Genomic DNA, 23,829 nt, shown 5'->3' with positions numbered 1-23,829 from the left:
TCATTTCCTCTAATATAAAATGTGGAGGTTTAAAAAGTATGATCAAGGCCGGGCGTGGAGGCTCACGCCTGTAATCCCAGCACTTTGGGAGGCCAAGGCGGGTGGATCGCAAGGTCAGGAGTTCAAGACCAGCCTGGCCAAGAGGGTGAAACCCTGTCTCTACTAAAAATACAAAAATTAGCCAGGCATGGTGGCGCATAGCTGTAGTCCCAGCCATGGGAGGCTGAGGCAGAGAACTCCTTGAACCCGGGAGGCGGAGGTTGCAGTGAGCCGAGATCGTGCCACTACACTCCAGCCTGGGCGACAGAGCAAGACTCCATCTCAAAGAACAAACAAACAGAAGTACGACAAAATGTTGATTACAAATAATGCTTCCATAGTGTAGCCGTATCTCTGCATTTTGGCTGTGGTATAGGAAATGACTCTTTAAATCCCTGTTCCTTAATTTTCCACTATTCAACTGTTAAGATTTAGTGTCAAATAAAAAAAGAGATACATACACAGATGATTCAAAATTTATGTGCTCACATTTTACTTATATTTTTAAGTTGCCTTAAGTCCTTTTAGGAATAAAGCAGGTATGAATACACGCATTCAATTTTTTTAAATATTATGTTTTAATTAAAAATATCTTTACTACCTCTGATACTTACAGAATCCATGAGATAGGCTTCTAGTACTCCTGTTCCATCATCAAGTGTAAACGTCATAACAAACACATATTGGAGGGGTACAATACCCAGTACTAGTGAAGGAAAAAAAGATCAAACCATATGAGTCTGCTATTCCTTATTATCCAGGTAAAGTTGGAATTGTTTTATGATAGTATAGACCTGTAAATTTTATTTACTAAAATAACTCAAGATACAAAGAAAAACTTGGCATTATCTCCAGGTAGACAGTGTCAGAACTGAACTGGAGGACACCCAGCTGGCATCTGCTGAGGGACTGCCTGCTTGGTGTGTGGGTAAAAACCCCTATGCGTTTTGGTCACATAAGTCTCCTGTGCTGATTGCTGTGGTGTCAGAGCAGAGGACAAACAGTTTGTGTTTTTAACTCCACAGATACTCAACCTATAATTAAGCTCATTTAGCAGATTCATTTTGGAACATTTCACTATACCTACTTAGGGAGAATATCTTATGATAAACAATTTAATCTTTTTCGATTAAATATTAATGTATATTTAAAAAGAGTTGACACTCTCACACCTGTACTCCCAGCACTTTGGGAGGCTGAGGTGGATAGATCACCTGACAGGAGTTCAAGATCAGCCTGGTCAACATGACGAAACCCTGTCTCTACTAAAAATACCAAAAAAATAGTAAGGCACAGTAACATACACCTGTAATCCCAGCTCCTCTGCAGGATGAGGCATGAGAAATGCTTGAACCTGGGAGGCGGAGGTTGCAGTGAGTGGAGACTGCACCACTGCATTCCAGCCTGGTCGACAGAGTAAGGCTGTGTCTCAAAATAAATAAATAAAATAAATAAATAAATAAATAAAACAGTTGATAACCTCCACAGAAACCACAAAAAGTGATTCATGAAATGTAACTCATTGCATGTTAGTTTTATGAAAGATAAAATTAAAATACAGAATGTTCTAAAAAATAGCATGCAGTTAAATACTGTTTTAGCATGCCTCTCTCCATTATAAGCTAGGGGAATAATTTGTAATTTTAAAAAAGAAAAAAGGGATATCATCTAGTTGAATGGACAAGAATGTCAGAATCTGAGATTTAATAATTTGGTAAGATGAGGAAGAAATAAGAAATTAGAGATACTGGGTAACATGAAAATTCACAGGTTAAGATAAACATCTTCTTGTTTGGTAATGAAGATACTCAATTTATAGAACGTTTTATTAGCTTCTATCTGTGGAACCCATATTTAAATAGTAGGACTAATTAAGAGGGCAAGTAAGAATAAATTAGGACATACAGACATGAACTAGGGCATACAAAAGACATTACTACAGGGGAACTGATTTTTTAGGCTTCAAAAGGTCTCAATAGATTAAAACTGTGAACTAAAACTAAGAAAGATGAACTTAGTAACTACTCCCAGGAACCATAAAAACAAAAATATTACATTAAGAATAGAATGAAGAGACCAAGTTCAAGAAGCTCATGTGACAGGAAAAAAAAAATTACAATGTAAGAATAGAATGAGGAGACCAAGTTCAAGAAGTTAATATGACAAGAACCCAGGATTTCAACGTACCACAAATAAAACATGAGATAGCTGTATTAAAAAGGAAAGAAAACAAAACCAAGTGTACAAGTAAATAGCTATACAATGACATTTCAGGCTAGTAGAAGTGGAGTGTCCAATTTTAGGTAAAAAATAATTTCACTCTGTTCTGAACTGGTCAAACAACATCTGCAGCACAATGTCCAGCTCTGAATGGCAAATTCTGAGAAGAGCACTAGTAAAGTGGAATGCTTACTGAGGAGGAAAAACAAAATAGTAAGGCACAGGGGAAAGTACAAACAAATGTGATGGTGCCTGCTTGAATAAATATAGACTAAAGAAAGGCTTGGCAGATATCTTTAATTTTACAAAGTCTGTTTATCTTACAGAAGAAGGAATAGGTATATAAAGAAGGAATAGGTATACTTTCAGGTATACTGAAATATAAACAGGTGGAATAACCTTATACACAAACAGTTAAAATTGCAGGGCATGGAAATTTAGCTAACCTTCTGCCACAGAAGAAGGAATCCACGATGTTTTATCGACCAACGAATTTAGATTTTGTATGGATCTCAAACTAGAACACTGCTTACATCTGAAATTTATAAAAGAAAGAACCATAAATATTTAAAAACAATTTAGCTTGTTTAATTGTTATAACTTTTTACTGCTCAAACGTGTAGTTTTAAAATATAAATTATTAAACAGAAGAATACTGCATCCCCTATATTGTAATGTGCTTGCTTGTTTCACAAGAGTATTATGAAGGAGTAAGCTTGTTACATAAAGGCAATAAAAAAGGCAGTATAAGATTCAGAATAAACAACTCTAAATTGAGAACAGGGTGCTGGGTTCCAGGTCCAAATCATTAATTAATTTTGCTCTCAATTTCCTTATTTGTTAAAATGAAAAGTTGAAGAAAATGATCATCTCTAAGAATTCTCTGATTCTATGAGCAATTTTTTTTTTTTTTTTTAAAGATAAGGTCTCAGTCTGTCACCCAGGCACTGCCACCTCTGCCTCCTGGGCTCAAGTGAGTCTCCCACCTCAGCCTTCCAAGTAGCTAGAACCACAGCTGCACACCACTATGACTGGGTAATTTTTGTAATTTTGTAGAGACATATCTTGCCACAATGCCTAGGCTGGTCTTGAACTTCTGAGCTCAAGCCATCTGCCTGCCTTGGCCTCCCAAAATACTGGGATTACAGGCGTGAGCCACCATGCCCGGCCTCTGTAAGTAATATCTTAATAAATTCAAAGTGTTAATAAATATGGCATATAGATAAAAATTACTAAACAGTCAGAACATGCAAGATTCTAGATAATGAATATTTTTAGTAAGCACATATCCAGAGCTCTGTAGTTTATGATGCCTAATTCCATAGTTAACTTTTGAAATGTATGTAAGTCTAAGACTACACAATACACTAAAGTTGTGCATTGTGTAGTACAGGTATTTTGCTTTACTTGAATACCAATGTATTTTAAATATGAGTAATTTATTTTTTATTATGCATCATCATAATATTTATGAGATGTTAAGAAAATATACTTGAAAAGATATACTTGAATAAAAATAAAAGTTTAAAAGGTACATGCACGTTTGTTCTCATTTGCACTTTGAGGAAAACAAGAGGGTAACCATATTGCATCTTATCCCCTTCTACTCATGAAACAAATAGATGTTTCTTTTCTAACAAAAGATGTTAATTTAATGAAAGAATATTATTGCCTAAGAAAAAGACTAGGATATTGATTAGCATTAGACATTATTAAAGTAAGTATAGTATAAAAATTAAGGATATTAAGTGAAAATTAAATACAGAACTACTTACTTCCAAAGCAGCGAAAGGGGAAACAGAAAAAATTAGAAACATAAACTAAATATATCAATAACTTAAGAATATATTTAAACTCAACTATTAAAACTAAAATTTAGCCATAAGCTTTTATGTATGAGTGACATACAAAACAGAATGCCACAAACTTGAAAGCAAAGGGATGAGAGTAAGCTATAAAGCAATTACCAAACAAAAATTTTAAAAAACCTATAAAACACAAGAAACTGTAAAGTTAAAAAGGCATGGAATACATTCAAAGTATGGATGAAACTGACAAAAGATTAGTATCTCTAACATGGAAAGAAACCTTACAATCAATTACATGTATGTGTGCTCACACATGAACCAAAAAAGAAATCAGTAACCACACAGAAAAACAGGCAAAAGATGTGAACATGGAATTCACAGAGTAGGAAACCTACGTAGTTGATAAACATGGGGGCTGCTTAAACACACTAGACATCTAGGAAATACAAACGAAAACATCATGGATACCATCTGATGCTCACTGGAAAGTTACAAGTTAGACTAATGCCAAGTATCAGACAGAAATAGACTAATACCAAGTGTTGGAGTGAACTTGGTAGAACTTGGTAGAAAGTAAAATTTTATTAATCACTGATGGGACCATACATTGTTAAAACCATGGGAAGAACAACTTGGTATTTTTCCCATAAAGCAAAACTTACAATCCAGTAATTCTAATTCCAGGTAAACACCTTAGGAGTAACTTTCAAACATTTTTTTAAGGACTCACAGTAAGAAATTCATTTAATATCGTATCTTAGTAATACATACATACACATACAATTGAAATGAAAGTTTAGGGAACAACAATGACCCTTACTATGTAAAATGTTCTCTATTATCCATTCCCTCTCATTCTATTTCTTACTACAACCACATCATATAATTAAAAAAAAAAACTGGTTATGACCCACTGAACTCATTTTATGACAAGAGAAATACACAAGAAAACATATAATGTGACTTCAGTACAGTCTGTAAATGAAACAAAAAACACATATCCATTAATAGGAAAATAGGCTAATAAATTCTGATACTTCATAACATACTCCATAGACGTTAAATAATCTAAATCTACATGCATCAATAGGGGTAAATCTTGAAAATAATAATGAATCAAAAAAAGCAAGCTTCAAAAGGCTTGGCATAGTATGAAACAGTTTATATAAATTAAAAAAACGAAAAATACACCACACTGCTTAAGAATTCACACATATAATGAAGGCATAAAAACACTGATGAGTAGGATTTCATACAATTTTGGAAAAGTAGCTACCTCTGAGAAAAAAAGAGTTAGCGAAGGGATTGATATGGGGTTATACTACTTCTCTGTAACATTTAATTTCTTAAAAATAAAAGTTTGGAGGCCAAGGCAGGTGGACTGCTTAAACTCCAGAGTTCAAGACCAGCCTGGGCAACATGGCAAAACCCCATCTCTACAAAAAATACAAAAATTAGCCAGGTGTGGTGGTGTGCACCTGTAGCCCCAGCTACTTGGGAGGCTGAGGTGGGAGGATTGCTTGAGTCCAGGATGTCAAGGTTACAATGAGCTGAAATCATGCCACTGCAGCCTGGGTGTCTGAGTGACACTCTGTCTCAAAAAAAAAAAAAAAAAAAAAAAGAAAAGAAAAGAAAAAGGGTCTGAAATGTTAAAACGTTAAGATTTGTTAAATCTAAATGGTGGATACATAATTGTTGTGATGTTACTTTTTATATTTTTCTATAAGTTGAAATTATTTCATAACCCCAAAATAAAAATAAGAATCAATTAAAAGATATACTGGTTTTTGATGATGAAACTCAAGTAATAAAAAATGTAAAAATGTCTTAAAATCTGGAGTGTGAACAACATGTGCCTTAGTTTTGAAGCAACTAGTAAAAAAGTCGACAGCCTTGGTTGGGCGCAGTGGCTCACGCCTGTAATCCCAGCACTTTGGGAAGCCGAGGTGGGCGGATCACCTAAGGTCAGGAGGTCAAGACCAGCTTGGCCAACATGGTGAAACCTTGTTTCTAATAAAAATACAAAAAAATCAGCTGGGTGTTAGTGGTGCGTGCCTGTAGTCCCAGCTACTCAGGGGGCTGAGACACGAGAATCGCTTGAACCTGGGAGGCAGAGGTTGCAGTGAGTCGAGATCATGCCACTGCACTGCAGCCTGGGCAATAGAACAAAACTCCATCTCAAAAGAAAAAAAAAAAAAATGGAAGGGGCCTTAAGGTGTAGGGAGACCTCCTGAAACTATTGCTATGGAATAGATTGCTATGGTTCATTTAAATCAGAGAAAAGGTGGAGATGTAGGGAGACACCCTGAAACTATTGCTACGGAATAAAAGATGAAATGCTCCTGATTACTATAAATACAAAATTGCATGCAGGATTGTGTAAAGACAATGCCAGGGGTTGGACTGCCAGAATCAGCCAACAGCGTGTGATGTGCTTCCCCCTGCAGAGAGCCTATGAATGAACGTGCAGTCAGGAAGGTTTCACATCACCAAGATTCCTATCCCAGAAAAGCAGATGTTCATAGCTCTGGGAATGGAATGTGACCCTTGTGGGAAGCCTATAATCGGACGCATGGGGGGGTGCCTGTCCATATGGATAAGATAGGGCTATAAATGCCCTCATCTTGCTGCGGCGCTTCTAGGCCTCCTTAGGGTTCATACTCCCTTCTAAGAATTTCTGGTCTAACCAGTTGTCTAACTTCACGTCCTGTTTCTATGAATTGTTTGTAACCACCTTTCGCTGCAACTGTTACCGCTGTTCCTGTTTTAAGGCTCTGTTAGAAATTACTGATGTACACACTATGTTGTAAATTCTTATCTCTATATACTGTACTTCTATTACAGATGTTAAAGAATTACTTCATCCCCATGTGACCATCTCACCTCATAATCAAACGACCCTAAATCCCTCACTAACCTACCCCTGCCCTGACTAAACTTAATAATAAATGCTGGCATATTGCATTGTTGGCACCGTGGGACCAGAAGGTGGTGACTCCCCCTGGACCCAGCTTTCACTATCTCGTGTGTGTCTATTATTTCTCCACCTGCCGATCCTCCTGGGAACAAAGAGACAGCCCTGTTGCATTGTGGGCTGCTGGCCAGATCCTGCAATATTAGGGTAAAATTGTTGAGACTTTTAGTGAAAGAAGAAGTAGTATTTCAGAGTTTAAAATGAATATTTCCTTTCCTGGTTTAGACTCGTCATGGTGCCCAGTACTGGGAAGGCAAAATAGAGAGAAAGGGGAAAGAACAAAAGCTAGTGAGTGAGGATCTGCATGCAAAAAGATAAAGCTCAGTGATTTATTATACAAGAAAAACAGAATTTTATGAGTTTTAATTTTTTAATTAATTGGTTTAATTAAAAATCACTTTATTTTCAAAAAAGACAGACTCTCAGATCATAAGACTAATGAGAGAAGGAATTAGACACTGAGTATATCAGAGTAAAAACAGCAACAACACAGAAATTTAAGTCAGTGGTATACAGTTTCGCTTTATGGCTAAAATCTTATGATATGTTGGAAGAACATAGGGCAATGCCTAATAGTGACTTTACCACACAATTAGGGAGGTATCATGCTTACAGTATAATATTTTTCAGCTAGTATATAATTTTTCAATCAGGATTTGCACATTATGACAATGACTAATGATTGCTACAAATTTAGAAGTCGGAAAGAAAGAGGATGATAAAATATATGCTATAATCCAAGGTTTCTCAAATTAGAATATGTCCAGGGTCATTGTTTCATCAAGCAGTAGAGGAGATTTTATCCCTAATCCCCTCCTAAATGTAGAAATCTGTTTATAGCTCGAATGAATTCTTTTATATTCCAATTATCAGTGGCAGCAAATTTGTGATTTAGTGGCTCAGAAATTCTGAAATTCAATCACTTAATTTTTACCAGGTTTGCAGCTCTGAATTTTTCTCTGTAACTGGTATCTAAATCCTCACTGTTAAAGAAAACAAGTGAGTACCAGCCTCTGGCTGAGGAATTAAAAAGACGGCAGCCTTATGCCTCACACATTGTGTGTACTCTCACTATATATGCTTATCGAAACAACAGATATATGCCAGAAAAACCTATACATATAAGTTGATATACTGTAAGTTTCTGTTGAATAGTCACCAATGAAATAAAAGAATAAAAATTACTCTTACAGAGTTTTTAATTCCAAAATTTTTCTCAGTTGAAAACACTACCACATATCTACAACCATCTGATCTTTGACAAACCTGAAAAAAACAAGCAGTGGGGAAAGGATTCCCTATTTAATAAAGTGGTGTTTGGAAAACTGGCTAGCCATATGCAGAAAACTGAATCTGGACCCCTTCCTCACACCTTATACAAAAATCAATTCAAGATGGATTAAAGACTTAAATGTAAGATCTAAAACCATAAAATCCTAGAAGAAAACCTGCGCAATACCATTCAGGACATAGGCATGGGCAAAGACTTCATGTCTAAAACACCAAAAGCAATGGCAACAAAAGCCAAAATAGACAAATGGGACCTAATTAAACTAAAGAGCTCCTGAATGGCAAAAGAAACTATCATCAGAGTAAACAGGCAACCTATAGAATGCGAGGAAATTTTTGCAATCCATCTGACAAAGGGCTAATATCTAGAATCTACAAAGAACTTAGACAAATTTACAAGAAAAAAACAAATGACCCCATCAAAAAGTGGGCAAAGGATATGAATAGACACTTCTTAAAAGGAGACATTTATGCAGTCAACAAATATACGAAAAAAAGCTCATCATCACTGGTCATTAGAGAAATGCAAATGAAAACCACAATGAGATACCATCTCACGCCAGCTAGAATAGCAATCATTAAAAAGTCAGGAAACAACAGATGCTGGAGAAAATGTGGAGAAACGGAATGCTTTTACACTGTTGGTGGGAGTGTAAATTAGTTCAGTCATTGTGGAAAACAGTGTGGCAACTCCTCAAGGATCTAGAACTAGAAATACCATTTGATCCAGCAATCCCATTACTGGGTATATACCCAAAGGATTATAAATCATTCTACTATAAAGACACATGCACACGTATGTTTACTGCAGCACTATTCACAATAGCAAACACTTGTAACTAACCCAAATGTCCATCAGTGATAGACTGGATTAAGAAAATGTGGCACATATACACCATGAAATACTATGCAGCCAAAAAAAGGATGAGTTCATGTCCTTGCCGGGCATATGGATGAAGCCGGAAACCATCATTCTCAGCAAACTAACACAAGAACAGAAAACCAAACACCGCATATTCTCACTCATAAGTGGGAGTTTAATAGTGAGAACACATGGAGACAGGGAGGGGAACATCACACATCAGGGCCTGTCACGGGGTGGGAGGCTAGGGGAAGGACAGCATTAGGAGAAATGCCTAATGTAGGTGATGGGTTGATGGGTGCAGCAAACTACCATGGCACGTATATATCTATGTAACAAATCTGCATGTTCTGTACATGACCCCAGAACTTAAAAGTATAATAAACAAAACAAAACAAAACAAAACAAAAAACATACCCATAGTGATGTATTGTTCCTTGTATAAGAAATGGTGCTGAAAGATCCAAAAGTTCCAGGTCTTCGTGGCCAGATCTCACAGGAATTACACTATTAAACTTGTTCGAGAGTTTGCAAATTTCACTGAGTGTACCTCCTGTTAAGAGAATAAATAAATCCTTCAAGTAGTGCAAATAAAATGTAGACAAATGTACAGTCCTATTAAACAACATGTGAGGTATAATAAAAGACTAAAGGAATGGACAGAAAAAGACAATAAATGTATGTGAAAAATATTAATTTGTAAATGTACAATCCTATATATTGATTAAAAAAATCAATCCACAAAAATGCTGAGACTCGGGTAAAATATAAAGCTTGTGAAATTTTAACTAATTTCTTAAATTTAAACAAATTGCTTTTTATGCCAGGAACACGTTGGTTCAAATAACCAAAAGAGGGAATATAAGCTAAAAGCCAGGTTATGATCAGATTCTCACTAATTTGCTATATACTAATTAATATCTGGGCAAATTTAGAGTTTAAATCTCAATTTTCCGGTCAATATTTCATTTAAATATAGATATGAGTGGTTCATGTAATATGAATTCACATATAAAATTTGTTCATTTTTCCTGAGAATATTATCACACTTAATTCTATGACAAAGGAAGCATTCAAATGACCAAGCTGGCGGAGAAGTATTGCCTGGTGGCATGCCATTATTAGAAGGCAGTGTCCTTTTTACTTAGCTTATAATGCTTCCTCTCTCCAGGCAAAATGAATAGGATTTAAAAAAATACCTCTGTGTATTTCCTAAAATTTGGGTAGAATTTGTAATGTCAACATTCAATTATAAAGGAGAAGCACTTCTGGCATAGCAGAGTGAGGACATCCAAAGACACTTGACTGTAACAGCAGTTAAGAATATCGGCAAAAACTGTAAAACCTTTTTTAGAACTCTGGAAATTACCAGAGGCCTTCAACAATCCAAGGAGTGTTTGCTCCAGAAAAAGGGCTGAATTTTGGCAAGAATGGTTGAGCTCTGTGGCATTTTAACTTGCCCTGTTCCCATCCTCCTTCCCCCAAGCTCTTTGTTACTGGAAGCCACAGTTCTGCTATGTCATATTGCAGTTAGACAGAAACCCTCATTATGCATGCTTAAAAACTCCAAACAATATTCCCTAAGCATGCTACTTAAAAGTTTCACAGTCCAAAAGTTAGTCTATCTTCTGGAGACGGATACCTAGCCCTGCTAAAGAAACTCCTGCCTACTGTTCAAAACTGCAATAGGTGACCATTCACCTATTCTCATAGTTCTTATAGAGAAAGAGAATTCTTCTCTCTGAGTTCCTCCTCAAAAATACTATTTCAAAGAACCTGGTGAGAGCTCATCTAGTCATTCACACTGTCTATTCACACGAGTTTGGCTCTGGCAAATAAGCTGGACAACCTTGGTCAAGTTACTTAAACTCTAGTATAACATTTTCCCATTTGTAAAACTGAGAATAATGTTACTCTGTAAGATCATTATAAAGATTAAATGAGTTAATATTTGTAAAGCACTTAGAGCCATGAGTGACTATTATTATCAATATTTTAGTGATTTCCTCTTAATATAAAGTCCATGAAAGGAAATACTTTGTTGTGTTTGCTACATTACCACTAATGCCTAAATCAGTGTCTGGCACACAGTAGGCATTCAATAAACATGTGCTAAACAAATGAATGAGTACAAAGAAAGACATTTGCATGTATATACGTGCATACTAGGTTTCTTAAGGTTTGTATCTGGAGACATCCTGAGAGCAATTTATTTGCAACCAGTAGAAATATTTAACATGGACTATGGAGACAGAAAGGCCTAAGTGTGAATTTTTTTCTGACATTTACTAGGTCTTTACCTTTGAGTACTTCACCTTTTTCTCTTGGTCTCAGTTTCCTCACCTGTTTAAAAAGGGGATACATCTAGCTTACAGAAGATTGTTATGAGAGTTAAAGATAAAATACTAAAGTAGGCAGTACAGTGCCTGACACATAGTCTATTCAGTAAATTATAGGTAATAATAAATATTATAATAAAATGATTTGGTGACATTAGAGTTCCATACAAATTATGTTTCAGAGTATGCAGTTTAAAATATAATGTTAATAATAAATATTGTAAACAATTCTATACCCACAAGTTTGACACCTTAGATAAAATGGTTCCATTTCTTGAAAGACATAATCTATCAAAATTCACACAAGGAGAAATATATCATCTGAATAGGTCTATGTCTATAGAGAAATTAAATCAATAATAATCATCTTGAAAAAAGTCACCAGGCTCAGATTGTTTCAATAGATAAGTCTACCCAAACACAGAAATGATACCAATTCTCTACTATGTATTCCGGAAAATGGAAGTAGAGGGGATGTTTCCTAATTCTTATGAGGCCAGCAATATTCTAATACATAACCAAATACATTACAAGAATGAAAACCTATAGATCAACTTCTCTTATGAAAATACATACAAAAATACTCAAAAAGTATTTAAAAATTGAATCAAAAAAGAAAATAATTATTCACCATGACCAAATGAAATTCATTTTAGGTATGCAAGGCTGGTTAAACACCTCAAAATCAATTAATGTAATTTATCACATTAATAGGTTAAAGAAGAAAAACTGTATGATCATATTAATAGATGCAATAGAAAAGCACTTGATAAAATTCAACATCATTAATAACAAAAATTCTCAACAAACTAGGAATATTGGGGAGCTTCTTCAACTTGACAAAGAACATCGATAAAACAGCTACAGCTAAAATCACATTTAATGGTGACACTTTCCACCTAAGACTGAGATAAAAGCAAGAACATTCCCTCTCATTGCTCCTATTCAATATTGTACTGGAAGCCCTATCTAATGCAGTGAGAAAAGGAAACAAAAGGTATACACACTAGGAAGGAAGAGATAAACTGTCTTTGTTTACAGGAAATCACAACAAAAAAATTCCTGAAACAATAAGCAATTATTAACGGTAGAGGATACAAGGTTAATCTAAAAAAAAAAAATCAATTGCTTGACTATACATAAGCAATAAATAATCGGAGTTTGAATTTAACATTAAATAATTAGCACCAAAAAAGAAAATACTGAGGTATAAAGCTAACAAAATGTGATCTATATATTGTTGGATTTACAATATTTATCTGAGTAAAACTATAAAACCCTAAAGAGATCTAAGAAGATCTACATAGATAGTCCAGGTTCATTGTCAATAATATCAAGATGTTAGTTCTCCCTCTCCAGCTTGACTTATAGATTTATGGCAATCTTTTTTTTTTTTTTTTGAGATGAAGTTTCGCTCTTGTTGCCAAGGCTGGAGTGCAACGGCGCGATCTCGGCTCACTGCAACCTCCGCCTCCCGGGTTCAAGCTATTCTACTGCCTCAGCCTCCTGAGTACTTGGGATTACAGGTGTGCGCCACCATGCCGGACTAATTTTGTATTTTTAGTAGAGATGGGGTTTCATCCATGTTGGTCAGGCTGGTCTCGAACTCCCAACCTCAGGTGATCTGCCTGCCTTGGCCTCCCAAAGTGCTAGGATTACTGGAGTGAGCCACCGCGCCCAGATGGCAATCTTAACAAAAATTCCAGCAAGTTATTTTTTGATATTGAAAAACTGCTTATAAAGTTTATATGGAAATGCAAAAGATTTACAATAGCCAACACAATACGGAAGACAAAGAAAGTTGCAGGACCAACACTACACAATTTCAAGAATTACTGTATAGCTTTAGAAATAACAATGGTGTGATATTGGGAAAATAACAGATAGCTAGATTAAAACAGAACAGAGAACACAGAAACAAATTCACAAAAATAAACTGGTTTGACAAAGAAGCAAAGGTAATTCAATGGCGAAGGAACAGTCTTTTTAACAAATGGTACTGGAAAACTGGACATCTGCATGCAAAAAAAAATCTGGACACAGATCTTACACCTTTTACAGAAATTAACTGATACTGTTTTGTATGAGACTCTAATGGTGGGTACATGGTATTCTGCATTTGTCAAAGCATAAAGAACTGTAAAGCAAAACGAGTGAACCCTAATGTAAACTAGGGTCACAATAAAATAGAGTCAACTGCATTAACTTGGCATGAATATCAGTGAATGATACTGTAGGTGCTTAAAGTCTAAGAATGACTTTGTATTTATATCATTTTCTTTGGTTCATCTCTAAGTCCAAGTCAGTTTTTGATTTTGTTACTTCCTAATCAGAATAGTGCCATACTTCAGTAAGATCCTAGTCCTTGGCTCAGGTTATACTTAGAAACATAAAATAAAAATAGCTCACATTTCTTATATTCCTTTTACATTTCAAAGTGCTTCTACATACATCCTCATTTTTTTAAAAAAATAAGCCTTTTTTAAAAAGAAGTTTTAGGTTCATAGCAAAATTAAGCAAAAGGTACAAAGTTTCCCTATGTCTCCTAGTCTCTTCCCCATTATCGACATCTTGCACCAGAGTGGTAAATTTAGTCAATCAAGAAACCTATTTTAACAAACCACTATCACTCAAAGTCCACACTTTACATTAGTAACAAACCATTATCACTCAAAATCCACTCTTTACATTACTAACAAACCATTATCACTCAAAGGCCACAGTTTACATTAGTAACAAACCATTATCACTCAAAGTCCACAGTTTACATTCTTAACAAACCCATTATCACTCAAAGTCTAGTCTATATTAGGATTCACTCTCCGTGTTGTACATTCCAGGTTTTGTTTTTAAGACTTCATTTTTTTTTTAAGCAGCAGTTTCAGGTTCACAGCAAAATTAAGAGGAAGGTATAGAGATTTTCCATAACCCCTGCTACCATACACGCTAGCCTCCTCCAGTATCAACATCCTCCACCAGAGTGGTACATTTGTTAAAAATGAACCTATAATGACACATAATCACTCAAAGTCTATAATTTACACAGAATTCCCTCATTTATTAAAAACAAAGCTAAATATTACTCTAATGCAAATTAAAGAAGGTATTTTTCTTCTATTACAAAAGGTTACAAGGGAAGGAAAGCCTTAAGAAAAATAATGAAAAGGTTACAAGGGAAGAAAAGCCTTAAGAAAAACTCTAAACTTGCCATGAGAAAACATTTACAGTACATATTTTAGATAAATATTAGATAAAAATTAGATGAAAATGAAAAAACAAACATGATAAATTTCATTTAAAACTCGTCAAGTTATCTTTACTTGTTTCAATGGTCTCTTCTTTGATTTTGATACAATAGATGACTTTCACCCTATTTCTATGAAACAACAGTGACATCCAGAGGCCAATAAAACAGCGACGGTACATAAGCAATCAGCCTTTTATTATTACTTAACTAGACACTCATGTTAGCATTGACAAAATAAAATGCAATCCAACAATATAGTTAAATGTTAACACTTGAGTCTGAAGTACAATTTCAAATGTAATTAAGATAAATTTATGTACGTGTGCATATATATATTTGAATCCAGTTAACATATATATTCAATTTTGTAAAATTTAAACACTATTTTTACTTTATATGTTCTGGGTTGTCTGTAAAATATATTAAACAATAATTAGGAAAAATATGGAAAAGGAGTATTCTAACAAAACAGTGACTTAAACATCTTACCTTCTATCAAAAGTAGACATTCATTTGAAAGTGGGAGAATACCATTATTTTTCACAAAATGAACTGCTACTTTTCGTCCTTTCTGATTTTTAGTGGTCCAGATTTTTGAATCGTATAATGCTGTATTTTGAAGCTTGACATCTGGGGTTTTAGTTGCACCATCCTGCAAAATTATATCCAAATCACCCTCACGTGGAACTTCTTGCCTAAAATTATTGACAATGAAATGACAAAAATCAATTTTGGTATAAGCTTAAAGATTTCAATTTAACAAGTAATCAAATTAAAAAGTATCATTCTTATATGCAGATGAGTCAGTTACTTTTTCTTAAATTATCTAAATTATGGAGACAATTCACTTTGCAGAACAAATAACTTTTTTCAATAGATAAATATTTGATATTTTGTGGGTAAGTATATCCCAATCATAATTACATTAATTACCAGTGATTTCCATGCCTGGTTTTGTGATACAAAGCCACTTATAATTATTTCTAGTATCAATTTTTTTCTTCTCCGTAAGGAATGCTAAATTTCCCAGTAGGAGAAAAAAAATACAGTGGCCCCCGGTCTTCACTCCAGTTAAATACCCACTTACCACACTTAGGGAAAAGGGCACTTCTAAACTAATAATATTTCCAATTCTATTTAATAATTAATAATTTTGAGAAGTCATATGGTTAAGTATCATGTAGCAGAAATGGCATCATTTGGAATCAAAAAGTGTATGGTTTTATTCTAGTTCTGTTGTCAATTAACTGTGTAACTTTAGATAGTTTCTGTTAATTTCTGAGATAATGTCCTTATTTGTTTAAAAAATGATCGCAGAGAGTGGTTTTATTTTACAAAGCTGTATGATTTTACAAAATTCAATAAACCAAAATTTGATAATACTTGAAGAATTATCTAAAATCCTTATATATACATTTTAATCCCAACCACCATTTCAAGCTCAAATGGGTAAAAACTGTTCCCTTACATTTTATTTAAAGAGATTTTAAAATAAAAAATTTCCTCAAACAGCATTATACTCAAATTTTTGAGGGGAAAATATATGTATATTAATGAACACTGATACTCACAATTTATAAGCACACAAATACATGGCGATGTACATATATATATACATATTGTAGCACATTTCAGTGAAAACTCAATTTATGGCATCCAAATGCATACAGCCATCAATTATCTACATTTTCCAAAACATCATCTTAGATATTCAGAGGAAAAATAAGCAAATTGCAAAAAGATGAGGAGCTTTTAAAAATGATTTTCAGAATATGTCTCAAGCTGATTACGTAGTAAAAGGATTACAAAACAGTTATATACATTTATTACATATTTATATAATCACTGATGTTCAGAGTAAGGCACTGAGAAATTCTCAATTACTAAAGAAAATTTAAATTACATTTATTATATTCTAGTTATTAAGTAGGACAGAAGTTTACCAACAAGGCTCTCTGTATCACTTAATTAGATATTTCAAGTAATCACAACTCTTTCCAAAAATTTCAGTTAATAAAGGTTTATATTTAAGAAGATACTTTTGTGACAAATGAGTCTGCCCAAATATATTAATTATTTATTATTTCTCATTTGCCTTTATCAGAGTGACTAAGCTGAATTTTAGATCTTAAAATAGCAACCACTTTTATTACTATCAGAATAATTTATTCTCTAAGAATTTAGCATTTTACCTAAAAAATTTACCACTCTTGCAAAATATATTAACAATTTACTTATTCCTAAGACACAAAATTATACATATGTGCACATATATAGACAAATAATATGAAAGCACATTTGTTTTATTATGGAAAATACTCACAGTAAATGACATTTAGGGCAATGAAGTTTAACAGACTGAAATAGTCTTCTGGGCTTATATGACCTCAATTTTGCTCGGATGCGATATTGTTGAGGAGCTTTTTGTTTCAAAATGGCACACAGTGGTGTCCTCTCCAAATATTGATGATCTGTAAGTACTGTAAAGAATTTTTATATATTAAAACAGAATAGCAAGAATCATATTTATGACATGCATCCTTCTGAACCAAATATATACTATAAAATTTAATTAATTTTAGATCTATTAAGTGTCACTCCATGAAAGCAAGGGTTATGTCTTTATTCCCTAATGTATATCCAGGACCCACTAGCATACTGCCAGGCACACAGTAGACACTCAACAAATGTGTACTAAATAAACGCTGGATAATTTGGGGGAAGAAATAACTTAATTGCCTAATAAGCATTCAAAAAAGTATTTTTATATGGGACTAATGGAAATCTGGCTAACAGAAAAAAAGCAAGGTTTATTTAGCTAAGAAAATAATATGCTAGGCAACCGTTTAAGTTCTAATTGGTGTCTGCCACAAAAGAATGTAACAAAACACACTTGCTGAATATTATTTGCAGGCTCTTGGATGTTTCAAATTAGTTACGGAACTATCATTTATAAAATCAGATTAAGAATAGGAAAGGACATTAAGGGTGATATAACTGTCATGGGAGTGGTGTAGTAGTGGAGAAGAGAAGAGGAAGTTTGGGGAGTTGGAAGGAGAGAGTGGAGCATGAGGGAGAGGAAAAGGAAGAGGAAGTTGAATCAAACTGGAAAAAAAAAGTCAGACAAAAGCATTAGGAGCAATTGCCTGGGAAATAGGTACAAGAGGTCTCCTCAGCTACTTGTGGAAAGATGGCCTGGGTGATCAGTTTTTACTGGAAAAAAGTATAAAATTGCTGGTGACCCTTAGCTTAAGGCAACAGCTTGCTATACATTCTAGCTTAACACTTTCATGTGTTTTAGAAAATGAAAATGATGTACAAATCTTATTAACCTCAATGGCAAAGACAATTCCTTTCAGCTTTAATTCAGTGAAATCCTTGTTGAATTAGTTTTCCTTCAAGGATCAAACGGCCAAGAGTTTACAGTGGAACATTTTGTTGTGGTGATTTTTTTTTTTTTTTTTTTTGAGATGGAGTTTCGCTCTTGTTGCCCAGGCTGGAGTGCAATGGTGTGATCTCTGCTCACCACAACCTCTATCTCCCGGGTTCAAGTGAGTCTCCTGCCTCAGCCTCCTAAGTAACTGGGATTACAGGCATGTGCCACCACGCCCAGATAATTTTTGCACTTCAAGTAGAGACAGGGTTTCTCCATGCTGGTCAGGTTGGCTTCGAACTCCCGTCCTCGGGTGATCTGCACGCCTCAGCCTCCCAAAGTGCTGGGATTACAGGCGTGAGCCACCACGCCCGGCTGGCGATTGTTTTAAAAAGACCATTGGCAGACCTGATCAATTTAGTGTAAATTGCTACACAGTGATAAGAGCAATTGCTTCAAACTCATATTTTAACCTAAAGTTTTTAACTTTTCATTTTAAAATGCTTTCAAACTTAAGGAAAATTGTAAAAACAATACAAAGACCTTCTGTATAATCTTCACTAAGATTCACCAATTGTTAACATTTTTGCACATTTATCGTTGTCACCGTGTCTGTCTTTACCTGTCTCTCAACACATAAATATTATTGAATCATTTGAGAATAACTACCAGACATTATGCCTCCTTTTCTCTAAATCCTCCAGTATGTATTTGAAAATAAGACATTTTATTGACATAATTACAGGTAATTTTCAACATTAGAACATTTAACTGATTTATTACTATAATCAAATTAACAAACATTACTCAAATTTCTACAATTGTCCTCAAAATGTTCTTCGTAGCATTTATTTTGTTTTCAAGTCTAAGATCCAATTCTGGACCATGTATTACATTTTATTCTCATGTATCTTTAGACTTCTTTAATGTAAAATAAATCCTCAGTTTTTCTTTATCTTTCACGACACTGATATATTTGCACAGCTATTTACTCTGTAGAATAAACACCAAATTGTGTGTGTCTGGTTCTTCTTCAGGCTCAGGTTTAGCTTATGCATTTTTGGCTGGCATAATGCATACGTGATACTGTGTGCTTCTCAGTGCAGCACATCAAGGGGCATACAAAGTGAGTGTTTCTATTACTGTAGACCTAAACTTTATTCACCTGGTAAAGGTGGTGTCCAATCACTTCTCTACTAAAAACTTACCGCTTTCCCCTTGCATTTAACAAGAATATACAAGTAAATATCTTATTTTTCATCATATATCTTGATAGTTTAGAATCCACAGATTCATAACTAACTCAACAATGACTATCATGGTTACAAAATGGTGACTTTTTTTTTTTAATTTCATCATTCCTTTCATATTTGTTATTCTACTTTAAGAAAGATATTTCCACTTAACCCCATATATTTTATTTTTCCTTTATCATCATCAACATGGGCTCATGCATTCCTGCTTTACTCAATTAGTATTAATCTTATTTGTTTTGATGCTCAAATGTTCCCAGATTAGACATGTTCTATCCTAAGCCATTTGACGAGTTTCATCATTAACTGAGAACCTCCTTACTTTCTAGTACTACAAGGTTACTCCATACTAATTTTGTAATTCCCCTGTTCTAGTTCTGAAATCTGTTGTTTCACCAAGGAGCTCTGATTCCTTTAGAGAAAAATATTATTTATAAACCACGATCTGTGCACTAGGTTTGCTTATGGCAACTGGAGTGCTGCTGCCTCTATGACTTTTCATGGAGAGAGAGATAGGGTATATATGAACACACATTCATACTGACACACACACACACCCCCCCCTATAATATAAATGAAAGTGTGTGTATGTATGTGAATATGTATGTATCATACATACATACAGCTACATCTATTTCTGTATTTACCTAGGAAAACATGAGTACATGATGGCACCTCCAATTACAATACAACATTAAAAGCATTCATCAATCCTTTTCCCATTCGTATTTGTATCTTCTTCCTCCAATTTGAGAAATTAAAATTTAATAAATTTGTGCTTAAAAATATTTTTCTGAAAATTGTATTAATTAGCTGATGTAACAAAAGGAGGGTACTTGATAGACACACTATCATTACTAACATTAAATTAAAATTTTGAGGCATATTGCAAGGAGCTCCTTTATGGTACACTGTTTAATGCATCATGTGACAGGATAACTCTTCGTGTAACAGTTTAAAGATACATGTCTTTACATTGCATATTTTAAGTCATGTAACTCTAACAGAGATACATGACTTAAAATACATCAGGTATTTAATGCTTAAAATATATATCTGTTTTAAACGTTAAGTCTGTTAGAGATATATGACTTAAAATATGCAATGTAAAGACTCGTATCTTTATGGGTTCCGTTTTGTGCCAATGGCACATGGTAGAAGAAGAAAGTTAAATATGGACATATTTTAGCTTTAAAGGATACGTGTTCTACTATTAGAAAGAAATGGATTAGTTGGTAAGTGTAGAGCAGACTTTATTACACTCATTACTGTGCCCATATCAAAAATGATACATGGTCTTACTTGTAGCAGATAGCTGTTGACATCTTTCTACCTCATACAATGATACTGATCCAGAGCCTATAAAAAGGAAAAGGCAAAAGAATTAAGCCCATTACAACTTCAACGTAGAACTGAAAACAGTAGAGCATTGCTGAGAGAAACTGAAGACAATACAAATGAATGGTGAGATATGTCACATTCATGATTTAAAAGGCTCAATATTAAGTTATCAATTCTCTCCAAATGAATCTGCAGATTCAGTATAATCCTTTCAAAATAGCAGAGACTGGGGTGGGCACAGTGGCTCACGCCTATAATCCCAACACTTCAGGAGACTGAGGTGGGTGGATCACTTGAGGTCAGGCGTTAGAGACCAGCCTGGTCAACATGGTGAAATCCCTTCTCTACTATAAATACAGAAACTAGCCAAGTGTGGTGCAGATGCCTGTAATCCCAGCTACTCAGGAGGCTGAGGCACGAGAATCGCTTGAACCCAGGAGGCGAAGGATGCAGTGAGCTCAGATTGTGCCATTGCACTACAGCCTGGGCAAGAGAACGAGACTCTGCCTCAAAACAACAACAACAAACAAACAAACAGCAGAGGCTTTACTGCAGAACTTGCAAAGCAGATGCTATCACTTATGTGGAAGTGCAGAAAATCTAGAATATTAAATAACATTTTATAAAATAAGAACAAAGTTGGAGAACAATGTACATAACTTTAAGACTTACTATAAACTTACAGTAATTTAAGACAACATAGAACTGGCATGAGGATTGAAAAATAGATCAACTGAATTAAATTAAACAGAGAGCCTGGAAATAAACCCACATTTACATTGTATTTTGATTTTTTACTAAAGCAGCAAAGCAATGCAAGGAGAATGCAAAAGGTGATGCAATAATTGAAAATTTAGTATGGGGAAAATGCATACTTCACACTATACTAGTAAGCATTGAATGGGAAGACTAGACATAAGCCCACATTTATACTCGCTTGACTTCTGACAAAGACATTGAAGTCATCTAACAGGAAAAAGGAAACAAATGATGCCATAACAACTAGAAATTCCTATCTAAAGAAAAAATGTCTACCACATATCATGTGGCATTAAAAAGGAAACAAACTAGTGATATATGCAACAATGTGATTAAATCTCAAAAACATATAGTATGTAAAAAAGGATACACATGATTCAATTTTTTCGAAGTTCTAGAACTGCAAATCTAGAGGGATTTAGGTTACACGCTTATGTATTAGTCAAAACTCATGGAGTGGTTCATAAAATGGAAAGTTGTCCATTTCACTGCTAATTTTACCTCAAAAACAAAAAACTCTAAATAACTACTCAACTCTAGCTAATTATGTTCATGCCACGGTGTTTAGAAAATGTACTTATGTCTGCAACTTACTTTGAAATGTGTAAAAAATATAAATTAATGAATGAAAAGGCATATAAGCCAGGCGCGGTGGCTCACACCTGTAATCCCAGCACTTTGGGAGGCTGAGGCGGGTGGATTACCTAAAGTCAGGAGTTTGAGACCAGCCTGGCCAACATGGTGAAACCTTGTCTCTACTAAAAATACAAAAATTAGCTGGGCATGGTGACAGGCACCTGTAATCCCAGCTACTTGGGAGGCTGAGGCAGGAGAAGCTTGAACTCAGGAGGCAGAGGCTGCAGTGAGCTGAGATCGTGCCACTGACCTCCAGCATGGAGGACGAAGCAAGATTACACCTCAAAAGAAAAAAAAAAAAAGAGGCATATAGAAATAAATGCACATGTGATGGAGCAAACAAAGTAAAATAGTTATTGGAGAGTCTAGCTGGTAGGTATTTGAGTATTCATTGTACAACTGTTTTAACTCTACCATGTACGAAAGTCTTTATTATGTTGAAAAAATACAGTGTAGAGGAAATAAAAGAGGAGATGGATAAAATAGTAAACTTATGAAATTTAATAGAATGACCAAATGAACATCAAAAACAGGACTTTAACAAGAAAGCAAAAGTAGTAGTCATAGCATTTAGGTTACAAAATGCTTTCTAAAAAGAAGAATTTAAGACTTTAAAAATCTGTATTTTGTAATCACTTTAGCTTACTTTCTATTATACATAACAGTATATTATGTTTTTATAATTTATTTTATAAAGCATTACACACAAACATATCCTCAGTATTGCTAATAAGTGGTATAAAAATCCAAGTCAAGAGGACTTGAATGAACATCTCAAGCTGGCATTGGTATAATTTCAATAAATCTAATTCAGTAATTAATATTAGCCATTACAACACGAGATGGAAACAATGGCAGAAACCATAAAAGTAGTCAAATAAGAAAATGTGTAAAACATACATGGTTGCCCACAAACTGACAAAAATATAATTCAACAGAAAATCAGATAAAGGGTAAGAGCAAATAATCTGAGGAAGAGGGAATTAAAAACGTTCATAAACATACAATAAGATTTTCAAGTTTCCAAGTAGTCAGGAAAATTAAGTAAGAAAATGCGTTTCACCTGCTGAACTGTCAAAAATTACATATAATGTTAAATTCCAATACTGTGAAGGTATGAGGAAAGTACATTCTTCTATACTGCTATTTGGATATAAATTCCTATGACTTTTGGTAAATAATCGGGCAGCATCTATTAAAAGACATGCATACCCTTAGATATATCAACCTCACTTTTAGGAGTTGATTGTGGAGAAGTGCAAACATGGAAGCACATATATTCAAGGATGTTTATTAAAGTATTATTTATAACAGCAAAAAAATGGTAAAGATCTCAACGTCTATTAAATGAAAAACGAAAAAAGTGTAACATTATTACTATGCAACTATAATGAATTTGAGTCATATGAATTAGCCCAGAAAAAAAGATCTATAATATATTGTTGAAGAAAGCAACTATTTATTATAGTGTGATTTCATTTTGGTAAAAATTTAAGAAAAAGAGAAGAGTCATATTGTTTATGTATAGGTATATATGCTTGTATAAAGATGAAGTGATTGAAGGAATCACACTAAACTGTTAAATCTTACCTCAGGGAGTAGGGAATAAAGGCATAGTGAAAGCTATTCAACTAGATATTATAACACCTATTACAATGTACTTTAAAAATAATGAAGGAATAATTCTA

General features: G+C 34.3%; 1 protein-coding gene across 9 annotated transcripts in view; it reads right to left on the bottom strand.

Annotated features, from left to right (window-relative positions):
• POT1 (protection of telomeres 1) overlaps positions 1-23,829 on the bottom strand; it is a 114,608-nt gene that overhangs the window by 3,288 nt on the left and 87,491 nt on the right. For all 9 annotated transcript variants that reach the window (XM_050785048.1, XM_050785047.1, XM_050785049.1 and 6 more), the window contains 6 exons: positions 20,708-20,764; positions 17,103-17,259; positions 15,269-15,474; positions 9,611-9,746; positions 2,706-2,794; positions 654-745 (listed from right to left, as the gene is read on the bottom strand). In XM_050785048.1, coding sequence (XP_050641005.1) covers positions 654-745; positions 2,706-2,794; positions 9,611-9,746; positions 15,269-15,474; positions 17,103-17,259; positions 20,708-20,764 — 737 coding nt within the window. The remainder of the gene's footprint in view (positions 1-653; positions 746-2,705; positions 2,795-9,610; positions 9,747-15,268; positions 15,475-17,102; positions 17,260-20,707; positions 20,765-23,829) is intronic.

The sequence above is a fragment of the Macaca thibetana genome, chromosome 3 (genome assembly GCF_024542745.1).
Source record: "Macaca thibetana thibetana isolate TM-01 chromosome 3, ASM2454274v1, whole genome shotgun sequence".
NCBI lineage: Eukaryota > Metazoa > Chordata > Mammalia > Primates > Cercopithecidae > Macaca > Macaca thibetana.
The sequence above is the reverse complement of the archived record's forward strand: the minus strand, read 5'-3'. Positions and strand labels throughout refer to the sequence as shown.